Source organism: Panthera leo, chromosome C1 (genome assembly GCF_018350215.1).
Source record: "Panthera leo isolate Ple1 chromosome C1, P.leo_Ple1_pat1.1, whole genome shotgun sequence".
NCBI lineage: Eukaryota > Metazoa > Chordata > Mammalia > Carnivora > Felidae > Panthera > Panthera leo.
In genome coordinates, this window is record NC_056686.1 from 11,026,400 (window position 1) to 11,048,448 (window position 22,049).

The following is a 22,049-nucleotide window of genomic DNA, read 5'->3' on the forward strand; positions in this document are numbered from 1 at the left end:
TGCCGGACGATCTGGAACCAACACTTGGTCTGTTTATGGCTGAGAGTCCAAAGGTGGTCGCGGGGTGTCTGAGGGATCAGGTATCCCCGGTGACAGCTGCTCCTGAGCCACTTTCTGGGCACAAAGATAAGGTTCACGTTTTCGTCACATAGGACACGGTGATCACTGAAGGAACAGGCCCTCTCCCGTTCGAAGTCCAAAGCACGGCTTTCCCGACACCCCCACCAGAGATCAGTCCAAATCTGTTGCCCAACTGCGGAGAAGTACCAGCAGATCCAGCAGACCTGGGCAAGCCCCCTCTGACTGTGTGTCGCCTCCTCCCACAGATCAGTGCCCTGCAGAAAGGCTACAACCAGGTGCTCTGCCAGACCCTGTCCGAGAGGAACTCAGAAATCACATCCCTGAAGCACGAGGGCGAGAACCTGAGGAAGGACAATGCCGTCACCTCAGGTGAGCGCTCTCCGACCTGGGCCTGAGAGCTGATGCCCTCCCCCTCCTTCCCAGGCCACGGCAGACATCGCCAGCTCACCACCGAGCCGCTGCTCCCTGGTCTGGGGCACAGCCTCAGACACCCTCTCAGTGGCCTGTGTCAGTGAGTTCGAGCGCACCCTCGAGAGGGGGGTTTTGCCATCCAGTTTCTAGGGCAGGGCCCGGTAATTATTTGAGCCAAGGTTATCTCTTAGCTGTGTCTGCTGAGCGTCGGCCTCGGCCAGCTGGCCTTCGACGCAAGCCCAAATGTGGACAAAGTGGGGTCACCACGTTAGGGCACCCATCATCTCAGCCATTTCACGCCAGTGCACTCAGGCCCCCGTGAAAATATTTTCTAATTGGCCCACAGAGGTGGTTCTGTGCTAAAAGCCTTAGGGTGGGAACCAACACACTGTCCAGGGACGGCTGTTTCTTAGCCTGGATCCCTTCGTTCATTCAGCATGTTTATAGAGCACCTACTAGGTGTCAGGCCCTGTTCTAGGCACTGGGGAGAGAGAGCCCTGAGCACACCTTCCCTGTACTCATCGGGTTCACACTTGGGAGTGAGTGACAGACGCTAAAAGTAGGTACATAAACGAGCCCATTTCAGAGAAAACTGGGCAGTGTGGCAGCCACATGCTTCGGGGGCTGAAGCAAAGGGAGAATAGCTCAGGGGGTAGGCAAAGACGGGTCTTTGAAGAGGTGAAAAGGAAGAGCAGTCAGGAAGCCAGAGGGAACAGTGTTCCTGGTAGGGAGATCACAAGTGCAAAGGGCCTGTGGCCATGTGAGAGGAGCTGAAGGTGAGTGTGGCTGGAGTGCAGGGAACAGGGGAGTGGGGAGGGCAGGGTCAGAGAGGGAGGCAGGGAGGAGGGAATAGATCCTGAGGAGGAGTCTGGGTTTTATTCTAAGGGTGATGGGAAGCCACTGGGATTTTTAGAGAGAAATCACACGCCCAGAGACCTGGAGAGGATGAAGCCATGAACAGAGGAAGGGGGTGGGGGGTGGAGGAGCGAAGCAGGTGACTGGGGAGCAGGCAGTGAGCCTGGGTTGGGCGTATTGCTCTCACAGTGCCCGGTATACAGCAGGAGACACGGCCATAGCTGTAAAAGCCAAGCTCAGCGCTGAGCCACGGCGAATCGCCATCTATCTCTATGTGAACTTGTAGGCCGTGCACCGGGGCAGCCTGACCGCCGGCTTTTCCTCCATCTCACTCTGCAGTTTGCCACCCCTACCTGCACCTCCCCCGCCCCCCGACTTGCCAAGCCTTTTTACGCTCTTCCCTGATGGACAACGCCCTCGGATATTTGCTGAGCACTTTCTACAGGCCGGGTGCTGCTCTGGGCACCAGGAACATAACACGCCGGGCCCCTGCCTCCCTCCCCGACACCCGCCTGTCAGGTCTCATCCATGCTTCAGGCCTCTCTTGGATACCACTTTCTCCACTCAGGGACTGGACAGACCCGGGTTGGGGTAACACTGGGGGTGGGCTGGACCCACTTGACGTGCGGTCCCCAGACCAGCCGCATCAGCACGCCCTGGGTCCTCGTGAGGACCACAGAGTTTCAGACCCAGCCCAGGCCTCCTGAACTGGAATCTGCCCTTCGGTGAGACCCAGATGTGTCCTGCCCACATTTAAGTTTGAGAAGCACCGGGCTGGGCTCTGCTGAGCCTCGGGGGCTTACAACAGACGGGCTCATGTCTTGTTTCCGTCTGGGGTCCACCATGGGTTAGCAGGGGCCTGGCCCGTGCTGTAGCCCCTCAGGGACCAGGCTGACACAGGCCATCACAGCACCTGCTTCCGCGATGAGAGAGGCAAGAAAAACGTACAGGGCAGATGGGATAGCAGGGACTGGATTGGCTCTCCTGCCTGAAACAACCACAAAAAGAAAAAAGGCATCTGAAACGATTATTTCCACGTGACAGTGATCCAGGGGAGAGGGAACAAAGCAGACGATCGCCCCAGCTTACTGCCTGCAGACGGGCTCCAGACCGCAGTATGGGAAGGAGAACCCAGGCACAGCCCAGTGGGCCCCCAGGTTGAGAGGACGGCATTGGAGAGGCCCACGCGGCCACAGTTTGCTGGGCAGAGTGCCCGGGCGGAGCGGCTGTGCGGAGAGACCGCGCCCGGTGACCTTTAGAGGGTCCCCCGCCCCCCGCCGGTCTTCAGCTGAGTACTGAGAAGCACACACGCGCGGACAGGGAAAGAGGACCCAACCGATGCAGAGGGAACAATCGCAAAGCTCACACGGGCCTGGAATGGTTCACTGTCCCAGCATCCGGAACAGAGAGGCTTCCTGATACACACCGTATCTGGTAGAGACTCAAACAGGGGTTGCCTCGCTTTCCTTTCGGGGCCGCGGCCGCAGCCATGAGCGTGCCCAGGCTTCGAAAGAGGCTTGCCTCCCGGGTCCTCTGCTGTGGCACAAAGGAGGTCTGGTTGGATCCCGGTGAGACACATGAAACCGCCAATGCCAGCTCCCATCAGCAGATCCGGAAACTGATCAAACATGGGCTGATCATCCAGAAGCCTGTGACTGTCCGTTCCGGGGTTCGATGCCGGAAAAAACACTTAGGCCTGCCAGAAGGGCAGGCATATGCACACTGGTAAGAGAAAAGGTACCGCCAGTGCTCGAATGCCTGAGACGTGACCTGGATGGGGAGGACGAGGGTTCCGTGTCGGCTGCTCAGAAGATACCGTGAATCTAAGGAGATTGCCCGCCACACGTGTCTCACAGCCCGTACCTGAAAGTGAAGGGTAATGTGTTCAGAAACAGGCAGACTCTCACGGAGCACATCCAGAAGCTGGAGGGAGGCAAGGCTCGCAAGAAGCTCCTGGCTCACCCCGCGGAGGCCCGCAGATCTAAGACCAAGGAAGCCCACGAGGGGCCTTGAAGACTGGCTCCAGGCCAAAGAGGAGGAAATCACCAAGACTCTGTCCAAGGAGGAAGAGGAAGAGACCAAGAAAGAAGCCCCTCTCTGTCGTCTGTACATTGTGGCTTCAGCAACAACACAGATCAATTATTCAATAAAACAAGCTTTTATCTGCAACAAAAAAAGAAAAGAAAAGAAAAAGAAAACCAAAACGTGTTGCCTCAGTTGTAAGGCCAAGTTACATCCCGATGAAAGTTCTGGTCCCTCCTCACAAAGCATGAAGGCAAGTCCCAAAGGGACCAACCTGTTTTCAGAGTAGCTTCACTGTGTCCTGTGACAGAGTCTATTGTTGAAAGGAAATTCTGGAACACATTGTTCCTTATTTCACGTACCTTCTTGATTGTTACCTACCGACAAAATTGGGCATAATCGGAAAAGAACCATGTGAGATAATCCAACCCCACAGCACCCCTGCCCTCTTCTTTCCACTTGTCCTCAATACGAGAGCCCAGTAATGTATGAGTTACCTACTGCTACGTAACCGCTTATCCCAAAATGTAGTGGCCGAAACAACAACCATTATTTAGTGTCTCATCCAGCGTCTGGAGCTCAGGAATCTGGGGGTGACTTGGTTCTCAGGGTCTCCCATGAGGTGCAGTCAAGATGTTGGCTGGGGCAACTGTCCCATCATCATCTAAAGCCCCAACAGGAGCCAGAGGATCTGCTTCCAGAATGGCTCGCCCGTGTGGCTGTTAGTTGGAAGCCTCCACTCCCCACAACGTGGGCCTCTCCCTTGGTGGCTTGAGTGTCCCCACAACATGGCGGTGGGCTTCCCCCGCTAAGTGAGTGATCCAACAGAGAGCAAAGGGGAAGCTGAAAAGTCCTTTATGACCCACCTAGGAAGTCCCATCTTTTCCGTAATATCATTACTGATTAAACACATCAGCCCTACCCGTGGTGGGAGGGTGCTGTGCAAGGGCCTGATCTGGGAGGCGGGGATCACTGGGGCCATTTTAGGAGCTGGCTACCACAAAAAGTAATAGGCGCCACCATGTGGCAAACACTGTGAGTTAGCCACTCTCCTGTGTTCTCTATGTGTTTTTAAAGCCTCATAATCACTCTGGGGGGGAGATACAGTGAAAGGTACTCGTAAGGAAAGTAACAGGTCCAAGAACGCTAAGCGGTAGAAACAGGTTCCCAAGTCCGGCGAGCGCGAATCCCTCCACTGACAGCCTCCTTCTGCCACAAGCCTTTTTGTGGCTCTGGTGAAAAGCTCCTGGTTCTCCCCTGTTCTGGGCCTTTGGTCCCGAGGTATGTTCCCCATGGTGCGTCCTCTCCTGCCGAACCTGAGCCCACAGGGGCCCCGAAAGGCTTTCCGTCTCGCAGCGACACTCGCCGACTTCTTATTCCCCCCGAGGTCTTAAACAAACCCCGTTCAGCTCACTTCAGTGTTATCCCTGTCCCAGCTCCGGGAGCCTGGACACATCCTCCTCGGGTGTAGACGAGCACCAAGTGTGGCCGGGGCTCGGAAGGGGCTCGGCCACGAGTTGGCTGAGAGCTGTGCTGACAGTAAGTCTTACTGCCCCTTTGACCTCTGCGGGTCTTTGCTTTTTTCTTTAACAGGGATGGTGTCATCTTTGCAAAAGGAAGTGTCAACAAGGGATGAGCAAATTCAGCAACTCACACAAGAGGTGAACCAACTAAAAAGTGAGAACAAAGAAAAGGAACATCAGCTTGAAGCCCTCAGCTCCAGAGTGAGTGTCAGGTCACCATCACCATAGTGATGCCTCCCAAAAAGCAAGCAGCAGAGTCCCATGACTCATCCCCTTTAACCTGGACCCCAGCTTCGAATGCTACTCTCTCCTCTCCCACCACCACGAGAGGAGGCTGGTGGCCGAGGGCATAGGGAAGGCACAGGGAGTCCTACGAAAGGCACACGAGGGGCCAGCTTCTCTGCAAGTTAAGGAGTTTTTTAAATGTAACTTTGACTCTGCAAATGCGTCCTTCAATCCTGACTTTAGACTCCTGATCCTGTAGAATAAGGTGTTTATTTGTTTGTTTGTTTTGAAAGAGAGAGAGAGCATGAGCAGGGGAGGGGCAGAGAGAGGGAGAGAGAAAGAGAGTCCCAAGCAGGCTCCGAACTGTCAGCGCGGAACCCAGTGTGGGGCTTGAGCTCACAACCATGAGACCAGGACCCGAGCGGAAATCGAGAGTCAGACGGTCAACTGACTGAGCCCCCAGGCGCCCCCAGGAAGGTTCCTCGGTATTTGTGTGGTTTGTCTGTTTCCCTGAGTCTAGGTAAAACCGAATAGCTGTCATCTCAGGCGACAGCTCAAAGATTCACAGTGGTCGTCTGATCAGGGTTATGGGGGTGGAGACAGATCTTGGAGTTCCAAAGATAAGGCACAAGGAGTAACATCTGGTGCTTAGCACAACGCTGTTTGGAACTGAGAAAAGGCAGAGCGTCAGCTTTGGGGGCGGACAGACCGGGATCCGACCCCTGAGCTTTCTTCTGTGGTAACGGAACGGGTCTCCATTTCCACATCTGTGAAACGGGGGAAAACAGAGGCATTTTCTGAGAAGTGGGATGCCGATTTCAGTTGTGCTCTTCTGCCTCTGCGCCTGGCCAGCCGCCTGGTGAGCCCTGCACCGTCATTTCTCCCAGGCAGACTGACGCCCTGGACACAGGGGGTCACAGCTTTATGGGGGCACGTGCGGGTTGCCAAGGGGAAGAGACACGGGAAAACAGCGCCTGTTTGATTATCCAGCTTCCTGAAGTACATTTGGATTCTTTTTCTCCCCATTTCCCCCTCCTCATCGCCCTTGGAGCGAGGTATTTCTTCTCCACTATCAGGCCCCCACTATACCCGTCTTTCCTTTTTCTCCTTCCCTTTGTCACGCGTGTTAATTTTAGGAAAAGAAGTAGATGAGGTTGAAAAGCAAAGTTAAAGAGCTGGAAAAGACAGTGCTACCCCTAGAAATCCACATTGATATTTGAACGTATATTAAATTGCAGACTTGTTTCCATCTATTATAAATTTTAAAAAATATTTAAAATTTTATACTATACACAATTTTTTTTAATATTTTAACTACTTAGTGTTTTCCCATGTTAATAAATAAAAGCTCCTATCATGGGTCCTAAAAGCTACAAAATATCTCACTGGTCCTAAAAGTTACATAATATTTTCCTGGATGTGCACAAGGTAATAAAACGATCCGTTATCAAACATGGGTTGTTTCTTTTTTTTTTTTTTCCTCCTTTTTTTTTTCTCTGTTGCTAACAATACTGTGAGGAACACCCTCGAACCTACAGATTTGTTGATTTCTCTGATCATCATCCTTAAGACATACTACTAAAGTGGGAATTTCTGGGTCAAAAGAAGGCACATCTTTATGTTCTGAATGCGTGTTGCCAAGCTGCCCTCCAGAAAAGCTGTTTCCTTTACACTTCCTCGGCCGGGGCAGATGTGTCTCTGAGATGTAACTCACAGAAAGCTCTAAGAGCCTTCCAGGTTCACTTAGGAAGCTCCTCTGTGTATTCCTGAAAGCCACTTTTGGCTGGTCACAGAGGAAGACACACCCAGTTCCTCCACCCTTAGTACCCAGACTCTGCAAAGCTGGGTCTGCCCTGTGGTGTAGATTGCTGACTCTTAAAAGAAGAATTTAGGGGCACCCAGGTGGCTCAATCGGTTGAGCATCTGACTTCGGCTCGGGTCATGATCTCATGGTTCATGGGTTCAAGCCCCACGTCAGGCTTTGTGCTGACAGTGTGAAGCCTGTTTCAGGTTCTCTGTCTCCCCTCTCTGCCCTTCCTCCACCCCTGCTTGCTCGCTCGCTCGCTCTCTCCCTCTCAAAAATAAATAAACATTTTTAAAAATTTTTTTAAAAGAAGAATTTGGACATGTTCTCCCCAGAACTCGTGAGAGGGTGAACTAGGAACTCCAGGCATCCATCCGACACAAACGGCCTCGCCTCCCTTGGAATTTGGGGATGTGATTGGATTAAACAACAGGAACTGTTCTTAGGGGCAAATATGGGGACTCTGGACCCACGGCCAACCCCACGGCCTGTTGACCTTTCTCTGTGTAGTGCTACATGCTGAAAGAAGAACTAAGAAAGGAGGATTCTCAGAAGGAGCACCAGGAAGCCCAAGGGAAAGAGTTAAAACTTTGCAAAATTGTGAGTTGAACCTCCTCCCTCCTAGGTGTCCCCAGAAAGGCTAGACTTTGACCTTCAGGGTTTTGGGGGTGTTGGGGAGGGGTTCCTTGGCCCATTGGATAGCACCAGCTCGGGACTTTAATGATGGGTTGTTAACATCGTCTCCTAATTCTTTGAAATGCTGCCTCCAGCCCCAAGGAAGAGATGGGTGAAAATAGGGAGGCAGGATGCTCTGGGCGTGGGTTCTGGCCACCTCACCATGTTCGCCCTGGAGCCGGGCAGGAGCTGGGCTGGGCTGGGGACACACTCTGTGGCCTTGTGCCCCTGGCTCTGTGATGCCCAAACCTTCCTGTTCCACCATCTCAGTTTATCATAGGCACGGGCACTGTCATTAACAAGAAATTCTCCCTGAAGTATTTTTACTGGAACATATCAATTTTTCACCAATTCATAAAAACAAAGCAAAAAGAAGAGGTATCATTTGCCTTATGTAGATGATGACTTTGGAAACAAATAACAACAAAAATATGAGTACTAAAATGAAATCGTTCATTCCCTGTGCCAGCTGAATCCTCTCGCATGTATGTTTCCATTCATTGGGAAATACAGCGCCTTAGACACCGGGACACGTGCTCTTCTCTGTGTTAGGGACGTTGCTATTTTCTGCCTCAAAGGGGAAAAAAGAAAAATTTCCTTGTCCTGTCCTTCCAGACTATGTCCATTGTGTCATCCAAGCAGCCCTTATTTAGACTGATTTCGAAAAGAGTTTCTCAGAAGAGTTTCTGATGAGTTGATGGACATCTTGTACTGTTTAATGCAGGGTCCATGCTGATTTTCAAAAGAAACTAATCATTTTCCTATACCCAATTTCCCATATATCAATTGAAAAAAACATTTACTTTGCCCCGCAGATGTAGAATTTTCCCCCAAGGGAAGCAATTAAGCTCATACCAGATTAGGTTTCTGCCTTAATGAACCCAAGGAAATGAGCCATAGAGATTCAGAAGATTCAGCAACTCTTACTTCCTGTTGTTGAAACTCTTTCAGCAAATCCAAGACATGGAGAAAGAAATGAGGAAGCTCAGGGAGGAGCTGAAGAAGAGTTCTACTGAACAGAACATGATCTCCAAAACTCTGCGAGAAAAGAGTAAGGTAAGACAAGGACGGGGTGGCCCAGTGACTGCCCTGGGCCAGGCTCTCTGCACTCATCATCTCCATGAATCTCACAACGACCCCGTGTGGTCGATACTGGTATTAACCCCACTTCAGGGCTGAGAAACTGAGGCTCGCAGAGGCAAAGGACATTCCCCAAGTTCACACAGGTAAAGTATCTGTACGACTCAGAACTTGAACCCAGGTCTGTCTGATTCCAGTGCTCCCACGTGTCACCACTAGTCTAGACTGACTGCCACTCTTACTTGTAAAAATTATCCAGAAGAGAACCGATCCACTAAACCAAGTTTGCCAATGACGTCGTTCAAACTTAAATGGTCTTTGGGTTGTTTCTTGGCCGCGTGTTCTATCAGTCATTTTAGGGGTATATTTTTTAAAAATCTCACGATTGCGGATTTGTGTGTTCTGCTTTGAGTATGGCCAGCTTTTGCTTTGTGTGTCTTGAGGTTACGTTACTAGGTTCACTTGATCTTAGCCCAAAGGCCGAGAAGCGATACGTTACTGGGTTCATATAAAGTTAGAATTTTAATACTTCTCAGTGGAAAAAAATCCCTTTGCTTATCATAAAATATCCCCCTTAACTCTAGTAGTATTTTCCCCTTAAAGTCTGCTTTGTCATTAATCTAAGCTACACTGGCTTTTTTTGGTTAGAATTTTCATAGCGTATCTTGCTCCTACTTTCTCTGTCAGTCTTTGAGTTTTAGACCTATCTCTTCTAAATAGCATATCATCCTTATAAAATCCACTTTGACAATCTTTGCCTTTTAGCCCGTTTATATATGATGTGGTTGCTGGTCCATTGGGGTTTAAATCTATGTTCCTGTTCATGACCAACTGTACGATCTAGGCGATGTTCCCTTTTCTTCCTTTCTTGCCCTTTTTTGAGTTAGTGGTTTCCTGTCGTTCCATTTTTCTCTCTATGAGCTTGGAAAATCTTTTTTCTTTTACTACTCTTTTAGCAATAGCAAGACCACAGCATTCAGCCTTGACGTCCCAAAATCCAATATCAATTGAGTTTTTCACTCTTTAACTATTCTTTGGATGGTCAGCCTAACGACTATAATCTGTGTTTTCGACTTAACCAAGATCCCACATTAGCTGATTATTGTGCCCTTCTCCTTGATAAGGCAGTGACTTTAGAACACTAACTTCACTCGCCCCCTCCAGATTTGTATGCTGTTGTTACCATTTCTAAACTATTCCCTACGTTTTAAACCCCAGAAGACCTTATCAGTATTTCTACATAGTCAGCATTCATACCCGCACATTATGTTTTCTGCTGTCTTTTCTGCATCTCTGATCATCCATCTGGGATCATTGTTCTCCTGTTTGAAGAACGTCTTTTAGTGTTTTCCTTCGGCGTGGCCGTGCGGATGACAAATTCTCCCAGATTTCCACACACACGCACATCTTTGGAAATGAATATTTAACCTTCGTTCTTAAAACACATTTTGACTGACTGTCAACTTAGCAATGGCATTCTTCAGCACCTTACAGATAGCATTAGGCCCATCATCCTTTGATTGTCTCTTGGATCATGTTGTTTCTCTTTACAAGTCATTTAGAAGCCTAGGGGCGCCTGGGTGGCTCAGTCGGTTAAGCGTCCGACTTCGGCTCAGGTCATGATCTCACGGTCTGTGGGTTGGAGCCCCGCGTCGGGCTCTGTGCTGAGTGCTCAGAGCCTGGAGCCTGCTTCCGATCCTGGGTCTTCCTCTCTCTCTCTCTCTCTCTCTGCACCCCCACTCTCACTTTGTCTCACTCTGTCTCTCAAAAATAAATAAATATAAAACAATTTTTTAAAAAAACAAACCTCAATAAAAAAGATGTGTAACCGCGGGGACTTTATGTAATCTATTTTCTCTGGCCGCTTGTAACTTTTTCTTTTCCCTTGATTTTTAGCAGCTGTATTATGATTTATTTGGGCGTGGGTTCCTTTTTACTTACCTCGTTTGGAGTTCTTGTGGGCTTCTTGAATCCTCGGCTGGGTGTTTTGCATCAGTCCGGCCCTCGGGTGCCATACCACACAGGCGGCGGGGAGCTGCCGGAGGCTTGTGAACAGGGAACTGGCGTGATTGCATTGTGGCCGGTAATACCGATGGACACGATGGCCATAACCCCTCACGTACCAGGCATCGTGCCAAACATTTCGTCTCTCTCAAGCGTTTATCCTGTCCAGTTTCCAGAGTTGGGGGTCGGGGCTCCCAGTTACTGGGAAGGTGACCAGCCCACGGCCACGCCGTCAGTGGGTGGCAGAGCCGGGACGGGAGGCCAGGTGTGTCTGGCTCCAGTCACCGCGGCATAGCCGCTAGCCACGTGTGACGCTTCACACTGAAATGAATGCAGATTCGGCAAAACTCGAAATTCAGCTCCTCAGTCACCCCGGGCCGCGTTTCAAGTGCTCGCCAGCCGGACGCGGCTAGTGGCTGCCGTGCCGTTCGGCACAGACACAGAGCGTTTCCGTCGCCGCAGAAAGTTCTGCCAGACCGAGCTGCTCCGTGGCTCGGTCACTCTCACGGCACCATGAAGAATGTGCTGGAAGGAAAGAAACGAGAGGGAGGAGGCCACTTCTCGGGGGCCAGAGGTCCTCAGTGCCTGGAGAGGAGATCCAAGCACGGGCTTGGAGATCGCTGGGCGTGGGAGATCGAGCCGGGAGGCGGCGGAGGACGACCCCGAGCGTTGGGGTGGGGAACGGGGGTGCCATCCACCGGATGGGGAGCGCGGGTGAGGGCAGGGTCCTCTGGGGCTGCACTGGGCTTTCAGAGCATATCAAAGTCTGCTGAAATAGAAGTCGGAGCGTGTTTAGATGTGGGGGGATGTACGGGGAGGAAGCGAAGGCCCCGAGAGGCTGGATGGCTTTTCCGAAGTCCCATCGCTCGTTCCGGGCTCTTCTGCTGAACCCCACTGCTCAGAACAAAGCTCTACAGGGCTCTTCTGAGCCTTTCACATCTGTGGCTTCCCTCTTCAGCCCCACCGAGAAACAGCTCGTGAAGTTGTTTCAGCACCGCACCCTCACGTTTATTCAGGGGAGTTTGCTGGCTGGCCCCGTGGTGCCAGGGCCCTGGGCCCGACAGGTGCTTCCAAAATGTTCGAAAACGAACAGCGCAGCCGCAGGGTCCCATAAAAGCCAGCAGAGGGCAGCATCGAGCACCCGAAAGCTCCCCTCGCCTTGACTAGGATCCAAGCAAGGGGAATAGATGGGCAGGTTTCCCCGCTGCAAACTCTTTCTTTTCAGGCTGTGCTTCTTAAAAGACATTGTTTAGCGAGTCCCTAAAGTTCACCGGTGAGTGCTGAAGGCAGTAATGACAAACAGTTACGATAATAAGGCCGATAAGGCGCATGGTGGACATTCCTGTCCACTTTCACAGGTTGCAACAGCTGATTTATAGAGCCCTCAAGCAGCACTGGCGCTGCTCTAAACATTCTGAATCCCCGTAATAACCCTACGAGGCGTACTAGGATCATCATCCCCATTTGACAGATGAGGACACTGGTCGCGGTGGTCACGGCACTTGCTGGGGACCCAGCAGAGGTTTGGAGCCTGCGATAGGATGCATTTGAGCCCGGGGTGCAGAGCTCGGCCCTTTCCCCTGGAGGGGGGTGGCTCCTGTGAGCCTGCCTCCACCCTGTGCGTGACTGTGACCCCCACCACCTGGGCTGCAGCCGCCCCTGCCCCCCCTGGGACTCCCCCCCCCCCCCCCATACAGGGCCATTAGACCTGCTAGAGGAGTTCCCCTGGAGCGCGTTATCCCATTAGCAGCGAGCACATGCTTTCATCATCGTTTCAGGTTGAAGAGAAGCTTCAGGAGGATTCCAGAAGGAAATTGCTCCAGCTGCAAGAAATGGGGAACAGAGAGAATCTCATTAAAGTCAATTTGGAAAGGGCAGTAGGTCAGGTAGGCGAGCTTCAGAGCCCCCTTCAGCGGCCCACCCACGTTCCCCGTGGGTCCTCTGCACCCAAGCAGCTGGTGGGGACGAGTGAGGAGGGCGTTGGCCTTGGTTGAATCCTCCCTCTTATCCCAGAGGAGAAGCCGTGTGTGGCTCCTGCACCCCCATGGACACCACGAACAGGCTTTTCCTGCTGGGTAGCTGCCCACACGAACAGTTCGCCATTGTCTGAGGCCCAGGCAGCCCGTCCCGGCCCCAATTACCCCGCCATGCGGTTCCCTCTTGGGAAGAGTTTGAGCCTCTTGATCCCATGGTGTTTCTAATCCTTTCTTCCTCACATTTTTTTTTTTTTGTCCTGACATTTAACATCATTTTTCTTCCTCTGGGCCCCCCGCAGATGTCAGAGTCGGTGTCCTTAAGGAAATAAAGTAACACCCCAGAATGTCAAAGCTCACGCTAGATGAGGAAGTCCCTGGGCAGGGTGGTGAGCAGGCTGACGGGCTGGTCTGGGGATGCCATTTCTGTAATACTCGGGCCCCAGATGGCCCAGTGGCCCTTCCTCTTATGCGTGACACAGATGTGAGGGCCAGGAGATACAGACGAGACCTCACCGAAGGCTAAGGGGGAGCAAACAGGAAGCCAGGATGGGGGCACTGACCCTCCGGAATATGGCCCTCCAAGGGCACCCGACCCTGGACTTCTCAAGGGGTTCTCTCCTGGCAAAGCACGGCTCCAGGCAACCCAAGGACAAGTTGTGCGTGTATGTGTTGGTGCCATCGTTTTTCTGGCAAAGAGGGTTCACCGTGTCGCTCGTTGGATCCTCAGAAGGGTCTGCGAACCACCCAAAAAAGTTAAGAACCACGCCTCCGTCCCACGCGGCCCAGCTCCCAAAGCCCTTCCGAGCCTTAAGTGGGCGGCGTGACCGGGCTTTGTCAGAGGCGCATACAAGTTTAGTAACAATGCTGACTATTGGGCAGATCTTAAAGCCCCTTCAACAAATGTCCCCCCCCAGTGCCATCCCCGCGAGGTGCCACCACTCAGCGAGGGCAGAGAACCCACCGGTCTGAGCCTTCCTTTGTGCACCTTTTCTGCACTCGGTAGTCCCCAACGCACACCTGGTCCGAAGGCGTGATCTTTGTCACTTGCCCAGGCACCAAGGTCCGGGTGGTGGCTCTGGGGAGAAGTCATCCCGGAGGACCCTCAGAGACATTGAGAGCCCTCCAGGTCCAGACTCAAAAGACAGAGCGTGAGCCCTCTCTCTGCCACCTTCCCATCCCACGCCCTTATTTCCATGGCCCTGTTCTCTGTCTGAGACTCTGCCCCTCCCCAGCTCCAGGCCTGAGCCCATCGTTCAGGAGGACCTACCCCTCCACCCCGAGCTGTGCTCTCTTCCTGGGCTAGTTAGGACCCTCCCCTTGGCTGTGGATCCGGAGGATGGCCTGGAGTGCCTCGAGACCACCACCCTGCCCCCCATCAGCTTTGGGCCGGGTGATTGCAGGGGTGTCCCTAGAAGACTCACCATTCCACTACTGGGTTCCCAGAACTCCCCAGTATATAGTAAACTTGTGCATATTAGGACCCTTTGACTTTTGTGTTGTTGTTTATTCACTTAGTTTTGAGAGAGTGAGCAGGGAGGGGCAGAGGGAGAGGGAGACAGAGAATCCCAAGCAGGCCCTGCTCTGTCCGCGCAGAGCCTAACGCAGGGGCTCGAACCCACGAAGCATGAGATCGTGACCTGAGCTGAAACCAAGAGCTGGACGCTTAACCGACTGAGCCACCCAGGCGCCCCGGGACCCTTTGACTTTTAAGTTGATTCGGTGGCACCTACGGTCCCTTCGGGGCTCCGTTTTAGAGGCAGTGACCGTATTTTACCAGCGAACCAAAACCCCGGGCCATGTTGGTACATTCCCGGAGAAAGGCGGGCTGCCTCTGCCCCCTCTTCTCGTGGAACTGGACACCTCGAGCTCGTAATTCTGTGTGCCCCGATTTAATCTCCTTGTGCCATTTCGTCAGCTGCGATCTGAAAACACCCGCGCCAAGGAGGCGCTCGATAAAAGCCGGCTGAACCAAAGCAGAAGACTCGGTGTTTGACCGACGTCTCTGCATTCAAGCGTTCAGTGAATGGGGACTGAGGGCCTACTCCGTCAGGCACCGCACCGGGCTCCGGGGACACGAAGACCATAGGCACAGTCTCCAGGACACGCGTGGTCCCGGGCCCAGAATGGCAGAAGGGAGCACACTGTTCTCTCCCCGGGCCCCCGAGCTGATTGCACCATCTCCTCGGGCTGACAGCCTCAATATTTATTTCACAGCCTGGCGCCAGCTCAGCAATTATGGAAGAGTCTCCCGGCCCCAGACTCCCCGCCGGGTGATTGGCAGCAAGTGGCTCCTCCGAGGGCGTGAGCGTGTGCGCTGACCACGCGTGTGGGTTGGGTTAGGCAGGCAGACCCAAACAGTCATCAAAGCCTGCTGTCCGGCTCTCTTCTGCGGGCCCCGCCCCTTCCGGCGAGAGGTGACCCTTTCAGTGACCCGTGGCGACCACTAAAGGCGCGCGGACCCTTCTGACTCCAGGACCCCGGCGCTGGAAGTGCCACGCGCGGGCTTGCCGGCTCCGGGCGGCCCCGCCGACTCTTGTCGCCTTCCCTTTCTGTGCTACAGCTGGAGCATTTCAGAACTCAAATCATCAAGGCCACCTACGGACAGGTGAAGCCGTTCCTGGACAGGTCCATCACCGATCAGCAGGTTTGTCTGGAGTTTTCACTTCCTTCCCCGGGACCCGGGCCCCCAGACACGGGGAGCATATGTTTCTGGTTTTGGTTGATGGCACATATTTTTCACGCTGTTGCTACACCATAAAGATTTGTTTTGATTTTATGGGATTTCCTGGCTTTTAAAGTAAAAGCCAGTTAAACTCCCTTGAAACGTTTCTCTGAAAATCAAATTAAACCACTCAGGCCTATTTCTGGTCGCCAGACACACACATTTACCCTTCGTTAGCACCTTAAAAAAAAGAGGGGGCTGCCTCTCCGTAAACCGTGCCTTCCTTCCGAAGAGAAAAGAGGGCAGTGGGGACGGACTTCTGGCTGTAATGACCGCCTCGTCGTTCTTCCCGACTTTCTTTCCATCCCTCTGTGTCAACACACATAAGAAACCACACCAGGACCTGCACTACGGCGGCTGCGGACGCTGGCCTTCTTTTAATGAGCCCACAGCATCAGGCTCCGTGTTATGAATCACCACCGCAGTGCAGAAGTATCTAGAACAGACCCGTGACAGCGTTACAGATCCTTGGCTCTTAAAAGTCATCTCTGATCCTGGGAAACACATCCTGGGGACAGAGCCAATGTCCTCCTCCGGAGCCATCCCCAAGGCACACGTCAGGACCTCCCTTCTCACCTGTCGAGCCGGGAGCTTCAACCCAACGCCCCCAGCTCCCTTCCCAGGGCCGCCCTGTGCCGTAAACCTTTCTTTCCTTTTCTCTCACCAGTTAATAGAGAAGATTACTCAGGTCACTGAGGACAGCATCAACCTTCAGCAGAAAAAATGGACCCTGCAGAAGGAGACTCAGCTCCACAGCTCCAAACGGGAGGAAATCACAGAGAACATTGAGAAGCTGAAGACATCTTTAGACAACTGCCAGGTGGCCCCCCTCTGCTCTTTACAAACGTCTCTTTCACCTCATTCTTTTTTTTTAAATATTTAAATATTTATTTATTTATTTATTTATTTATTTATTTAGAGAGAGCGAGTGTGTGTGTGTGTGTGTGTGCGTGTGCACGCGTGGAGGAGGGACAGAGAGAGAGACACAGAATCCAAAGCAGGCTCCAGGCTCTGAGCTGTCAGCACAGAGCCCGACACGGGGCTCAAACCCACGAGCCGTGAGATCATGACCTGAGCTGAAGTCGGACGCTTAAGCGACTTGAGCCACCCAGGTGCCCCTCTTTCGCCTCATTCTTGTGCTGCTTGTTTGGGAAATTACCCAGCGCTTTTGGAGCAGGTGGGGCAGAAATGCTCTGCTCTTTTTTCTTTTTGTCCTTCTCTCTTGTTGGAGAAACTTGTTTGGGAATAGAAAACCAAGAGCCCCAGGTGAACTTGGTGTGGCCAAGGGAAAGATGCCTGACACACTCCTAGTACTGACTTGGGGAGGTCCCCGACCCCAGCAGGAAAAAAAAAAAAATAGCCCCCTATTATTTCCAGAGAAACCAAGGAAATGTTCCTACTCTTTATTTGCAGCTTCTTTTTCTGCCCAGCAATGGAAACCCTGGTGGTCTTTGTTGTTTGTCTGTCTGTTTGTTTGTTGCCCCTTTTGCTTTTGACTCCGGTGGAGACTGGGACCAGAAGTCGGCCTGAACCCCCAGGGCTCCCACGCGGGCACGGAGCCCATCGAGCAGACAGCTCTGTCTGCTTCCTCTGGAAATAAGCAGCTGCTATTTGGGGAGTCTGTGCAGACGCGGGCTTGTCAGCACCCTTTCAAATCAGGAAACCCCACTGTCTGGCCAGCCCCTCTGTTCATCTCCACAGGGAGTTTGACGTGCAGAAGCACCCAAATCCGATTCTCGTTTCAGCCCGTGCTCCTGGGCCATTTGGGCTTCGGAATTGCAGAGACCTAAAAGCGGGGTCTCTCTGACCATCCAGAGTCTAAATTAAGAGTCCAAACAAACAAACAAACAAAGGCAAAAGCGGCCCCAAAACGGGGGGTAAATACAACGGAGCCGGCCCCGCGCGGCCAGCCCGTGGCACGGCCAGTTTCACGGCAGGGGCGGGGAGCGCGGCCGTCCGGGTGCTGGTTTCTGGCGCGCGTCTGGGCTCCTCATGGTGTCGTCTCTTGCCAGGCGTGCATGAAAATGTCCTGCTGTAGCAAGGACCTGAAGAAGGAGGTGGACGTGCTTCAGAGCCTTCAGGTGAGCCCGCCCGTTTCAGGGCTCCAGGAGGCGGCACTGGACATCCTGCGCCTGGCGCTGTCCTGGCTGGAGGACACGGAGCGTCTCCTCGGGGACGTCGGGATCCAGTTATCCAGCTCCGACGCAGGTGACTGGCGCTCTTTTCTTTCTTTTCTCTTCCTCCCGTGGTTGCATGACTCTAAAATGTCGCGTTGCATCTTACTGCGAGGGGACATCTGTTGAGGAAGGCTTCTTAGGGATGTGGCCAAGAACAACTCCCTTCTCCAGACTGACTTGGAGAAGTGATTTTCCTGGGGTGGGAAAAAAAAAAACAAACAAAAAAACAAGTGAGACATGATTACTGAAGAAAAATGAGACGTGACACAGGCAAAAGGAAAACTAAATCAAAATTATGCTAAATCCTCCCTTTCAGAAGGAACTACCATTTTATATATATATATTTTATAGAGCAGTTTTAGGTTCCCAGCAGAAGTGAGAGGAAAGTACCGTACAGAGACTTCCGTGGGCCCCCTGCCCCCCGGCTTGCACAGTCCCCGCCTCCCGCTGTCAGGATCCCCCACCGGAGTGGTGCATTTGTCACAGCTGCTGAACCCACACTGACGCATCAGTGCTAAACCCAGCCTCCATGCTTTGAGTTGGGGTTCGCTCTCGGTGTCGCACCTTCTAGGGGTTCGAACGGGGGTATCGTGACGTGTGTCCACCATCATCGGGTCGCGCGGGATAGTTCCGTTGCCTTCAAAATCCTCTGCTCTCCACCTGTCCGTCCCTCCCCCCCCCCCCGCCCCAGCCTCCAGCTCCCTTTTACCACGGTTTCGCCTTTTCCAGAATGCCGTGCAGTTGGAATCCTACCACCTCTCGGATCGGCTTCTTTCTCTTTCTAATCTACGTTTAAGTTCCCTCCGTGTCTTCTCATGACTTGCTAGCTCACCTCTTCTTAGCACTGAATGATACTCCACTGTCTGCACGTACCACAGTTTGTTTAGCCGTCCATTTACCCCTTTGAGTAAAGCCCGGAGGGGATGATTGCTGGGGCATGTGGTAAGAGGATGGTTGGTTTGGAGAGAAACCACCAAACCGTCTTCCAAAGGGCCTGCGCCATTTTGCATTCCCGCCAGCAGTGAGTGAGAGGGTTCCCGATGCTCCACATCCTTGCCAGCATTCGATGTTGTCACTGCCGTTCTGTCTCGGGCGTCACTTCCACAGCATCTTCCCGGGGAAACAGCTATGTGGTTCTAGGCGAGTAACTTACCTTGTCTCTGCCTCAGTTTGCTTGCCTGTAAAATGAGGATAATAAGGAATACCCACCGCAAGGCTGTTGTGAGGACTGAAAAATATTGGTATATGTAAAGTGCTTAGAATAATAGTACCTGGCACAGAATAGGCACTACCTGTACATTTTTTTTTTTTTATCGTGGGCATTTAGGCTGTTTCCCGTTTTCCATACTCACAGATAGTGCTGACGTGAACACGACTGAACACGTATCTCGTCGCCTTATCTTTATCGCCTTCTAGGGGGAAGGACATTGAACCGTTTTCACTCAACAAAGTTTCGTTGCGTGCCTCCGAGACACCAGCCCTGTGCGGGGCAGAGGTGTAGTGGGGTCAGAAGCAGGTGGACTCCGGGTCGAGGGTGTATGGGTGTTCGCTGAAAAATTCCTCTAACTTTGTCTGAAATTTTTCGTAGTGAAGTATTGAGGGGGCATAGGCACCGTCCCTGCCCTCACAGACCTTGTGGTCTCGGGGAGGGGAGTTGGGCATTAACTGAAAACTCACGCGCACATAAAACTTGGATGGTGACAGGTGCTACAAAGGAGAAGCGCGGGACTCTGAGCCGGTCAGGGAGGGCAGGGTGTCTGCAGGACGCGTAGGAGTTATTTGGCAGAAGGGGGAGGGGAGGGGACGGGAGGGAAGAGAATTCTGGGCCAAGAGAGCTGTGTGGTGGCGGGGAGGGGAGCGTAAAGAACAGAAGGGTCTGAAAGAAATGGGGGTGGGAGGTGGGACAGGGCTGGCAGGGGAGGTGGGCGGGGGCTGTGCCCCGCGGGCTGGCAGGGCCCCCCATAAGAAGCCCTGCTTTATCCTAAGAGCAGCAAGGAGCCAATGAAAGGCTTTAAGTAGGAAACGGACGGAACAGGTTTGCTTTTGGAGATAATGGTCTCAGCTGGCAGTGGAAAACGTGTGGGCAAATGGCCAACACGGAGCACCAGGGAATCGTTGGGACGCCGTCCCAGGAGATGATGGTGGCTTTAGGGCAGGGCTGGGATAGGGAAAGAGAGAAGGTCCCCAGGCACATCAACAGCCTCCGCGGCGGAATTGGATATGGTTAGAAGAGAAGTGACAGAGAGAAGGGAGTCTATAGACCTCCAGGTTTCTGGCTTGTGTGAAAGGACAGACGTGCTTCCTTCACTAAAATGCAGTCTAAGGAGCGTTGCACGAAGACCAGGTTTGAAGGAGGAGATGAGTGTGGGGTGCCTGTGAGACATTCCAGATGGGGTGCCAAGGATGCAGCTGTTACCCTGTGTGTCTAATCTGGAAATAGATGTTAGTAGTGGTGTATCTCCAGAACCCAGAAAGGCGTATACCACATAGTGGGCGCCTACAAAAACCATCATTTCTATCCCAGTAACAGTGGGGCCAAGCTATGTGTGTACTGTCCCCTCCCCGTGTCCAAGGCCATTTTAGTCATTGTAGCTTATGTCCAGAAATCTAGTCCTATACATGCCACCATAAACAGAAGTGAATTATAAAGTTAATTATAAAGTCTCGGGCCAGCGATTCCAGTTACTTCAGGCAGCATTTCTCAGACCTGCCCTCTCAGGTCTGCAGCGTTCCTCCTATAACTAAGAAGCACTATGGATCTAGAAAAATGAGGTGAAGAATGTAGCGTTCCCAAAATATATTTCTCCTTTTCTCCTGTCCTTGCCCACATCTAACATCTTTTGGAATAATGTCCTATGGAACACCCGTGGGGGAGACACAGACCGTATTCTATGATTGCAGCTACGAGGTCTTAAGGAGTCAGACAGGAAGCGTGGAGGGTAACAACAAAAAGGTCAATAAGTGGGGCCTCTCCTTCATTCCTTCAGCAGGAGAAGTTGATGGCAAAGGCATTTTCTCTTCCAGTACGAGCAGGATCATGGCAAGGTCCCCAAAGACTAAAAGAAAGGGATGAACTAGAGAATTCCCTCCATCCTCTGTGTTAAGTATTTCCGTACCTCATTCCCAGCCCAGAACCATCTACCCAAGGATGGCGGTGGCCATGGTGGTGAGGGTGGTGAAAATGGTGAGGATGATGATGGTCGGGGTCTGAATAAGTAAGGGTGGTGATGGTGGTGATGATGGTGGTGGTGATGAGGATGATGGTGGTGATGGTGGTGATGATGGTGGTGAGGAGGACAATAGCAGCGCTGAGCCCGACAATCGTGGCGGTGATCAGGTTGTGATGGTGGTGATGCTGAGGAAGAGAAGGATGGTTAGAGGTGATAATGGTAACGATTGCGATGATGGTGGTCACCATTCACTACTGAGCACTTCTCTTCCAGAAGCTATTCTCAGCATTTCCATATATCATTCCAGTCTGTCCTCACGGCAACTCGGTGAGGCAGGTACTGTTACCCTCATTTTAGAAACGGAGAAACTGGCCCCAAAACTACTTTCATGAGTATTCCAGCATGATAAGGAGACTCAGGTACTTCACATCGCCGAGGCCAGCAGGGGGTCCCCGGTCATTCCCCGCCATCCACAGACACTCCAAAAGGCCTTCTGTGTTCCCAGTTCCCGAGAAAAGGGTAGGAACCGTGGTTTATTTAGCTGCTGCTGAGAACTTATCACCGTGTTAGGTGTCTTATATGTGTTGTGTTGTGTCCTTTTATCCTCCCATATCCTAGCGAGCGAGGTACTATTACTGTCTTTATTTTCCAGGTAAGGAAAGCAAGTCTCAGCGATGTTAAGAAACTTGTTCAAGGTCACACAGCTGCCACATGGGAAGGTCAGGATTCAAACAGGTCGTTGTGACCCTGATGCGTGTGTGTTTGTCTGTGACCCCACGCTCTCTCTGAAGATCCAGGGAGGTACCAGGTACACACCCAGTTCCTAGAGGACAGATTCTGTCATCAGCTTGGGCAGAGACAGAGCTAAGAGTTCTCGCTCCCCAAGGTGAGCTGCCCTCTCTGATGTGCACCACGAGCCAGGCCCAAGGAAGACTCCCATTTGCACGACACAGCAGAACGTTTCTGAGCCCGGGCTTCGGAGACCAGCTGCCAAGCCTGAATCTCAGCTGTGCACTTACTAGTTGTGTGAGAAGGTTGCTCGACTTCCGTGTGCCCCTGTTTACCTGTTTGTAAAATGGGAATGAAGTCCCATAGAGATGTTGTGAGGATTAAAACGCTGAGATGCATGTGCCGATCATGGAGCCTGGGCCACGCGGTAAGACTTAATAAACGAGAGCTGCCGTTATCACCAGCCTGAAATACCCGTGGAACTAATTTGACCTAAATGTGGGTCAGATAGGTATACGCACGGGCTCTCCAGCTTGATTTATTCGCACCAAGGTAACCTGACCCGCAGCCTCTCGCCCATCTCCATCTGGCAGCA

General features: G+C 52.3%; 1 protein-coding gene and 1 pseudogene across 11 annotated transcripts in view; both read left to right on the top strand.

The window, feature by feature from the left end:
* FHAD1 (forkhead associated phosphopeptide binding domain 1) overlaps positions 1 to 22,049 on the top strand; it is a 134,901-nt gene that overhangs the window by 49,308 nt on the left and 63,544 nt on the right. For 10 of the 11 annotated variants that reach the window (XR_006206768.1, XR_006206769.1, XM_042954231.1 and 7 more), the window contains 8 exons: positions 327 to 450; positions 4,963 to 5,093; positions 7,432 to 7,521; positions 8,548 to 8,652; positions 12,459 to 12,566; positions 15,217 to 15,300; positions 16,046 to 16,198; positions 17,391 to 17,586. Coding sequence is in view for 9 of the 11 variants with exons in the window: in XM_042954231.1 (XP_042810165.1) it covers positions 327 to 450; positions 4,963 to 5,093; positions 7,432 to 7,521; positions 8,548 to 8,652; positions 12,459 to 12,566; positions 15,217 to 15,300; positions 16,046 to 16,198; positions 17,391 to 17,586 (991 nt within the window). In the remaining 2 variants the exon portion in view is untranslated. The remainder of the gene's footprint in view (positions 1 to 326; positions 451 to 4,962; positions 5,094 to 7,431; positions 7,522 to 8,547; positions 8,653 to 12,458; positions 12,567 to 15,216; positions 15,301 to 16,045; positions 16,199 to 17,390; positions 17,587 to 22,049) is intronic. The other variant, XM_042954235.1, reaches the window with a different exon arrangement.
* Positions 2,837 to 3,658, top strand: LOC122227691 (annotated as a pseudogene).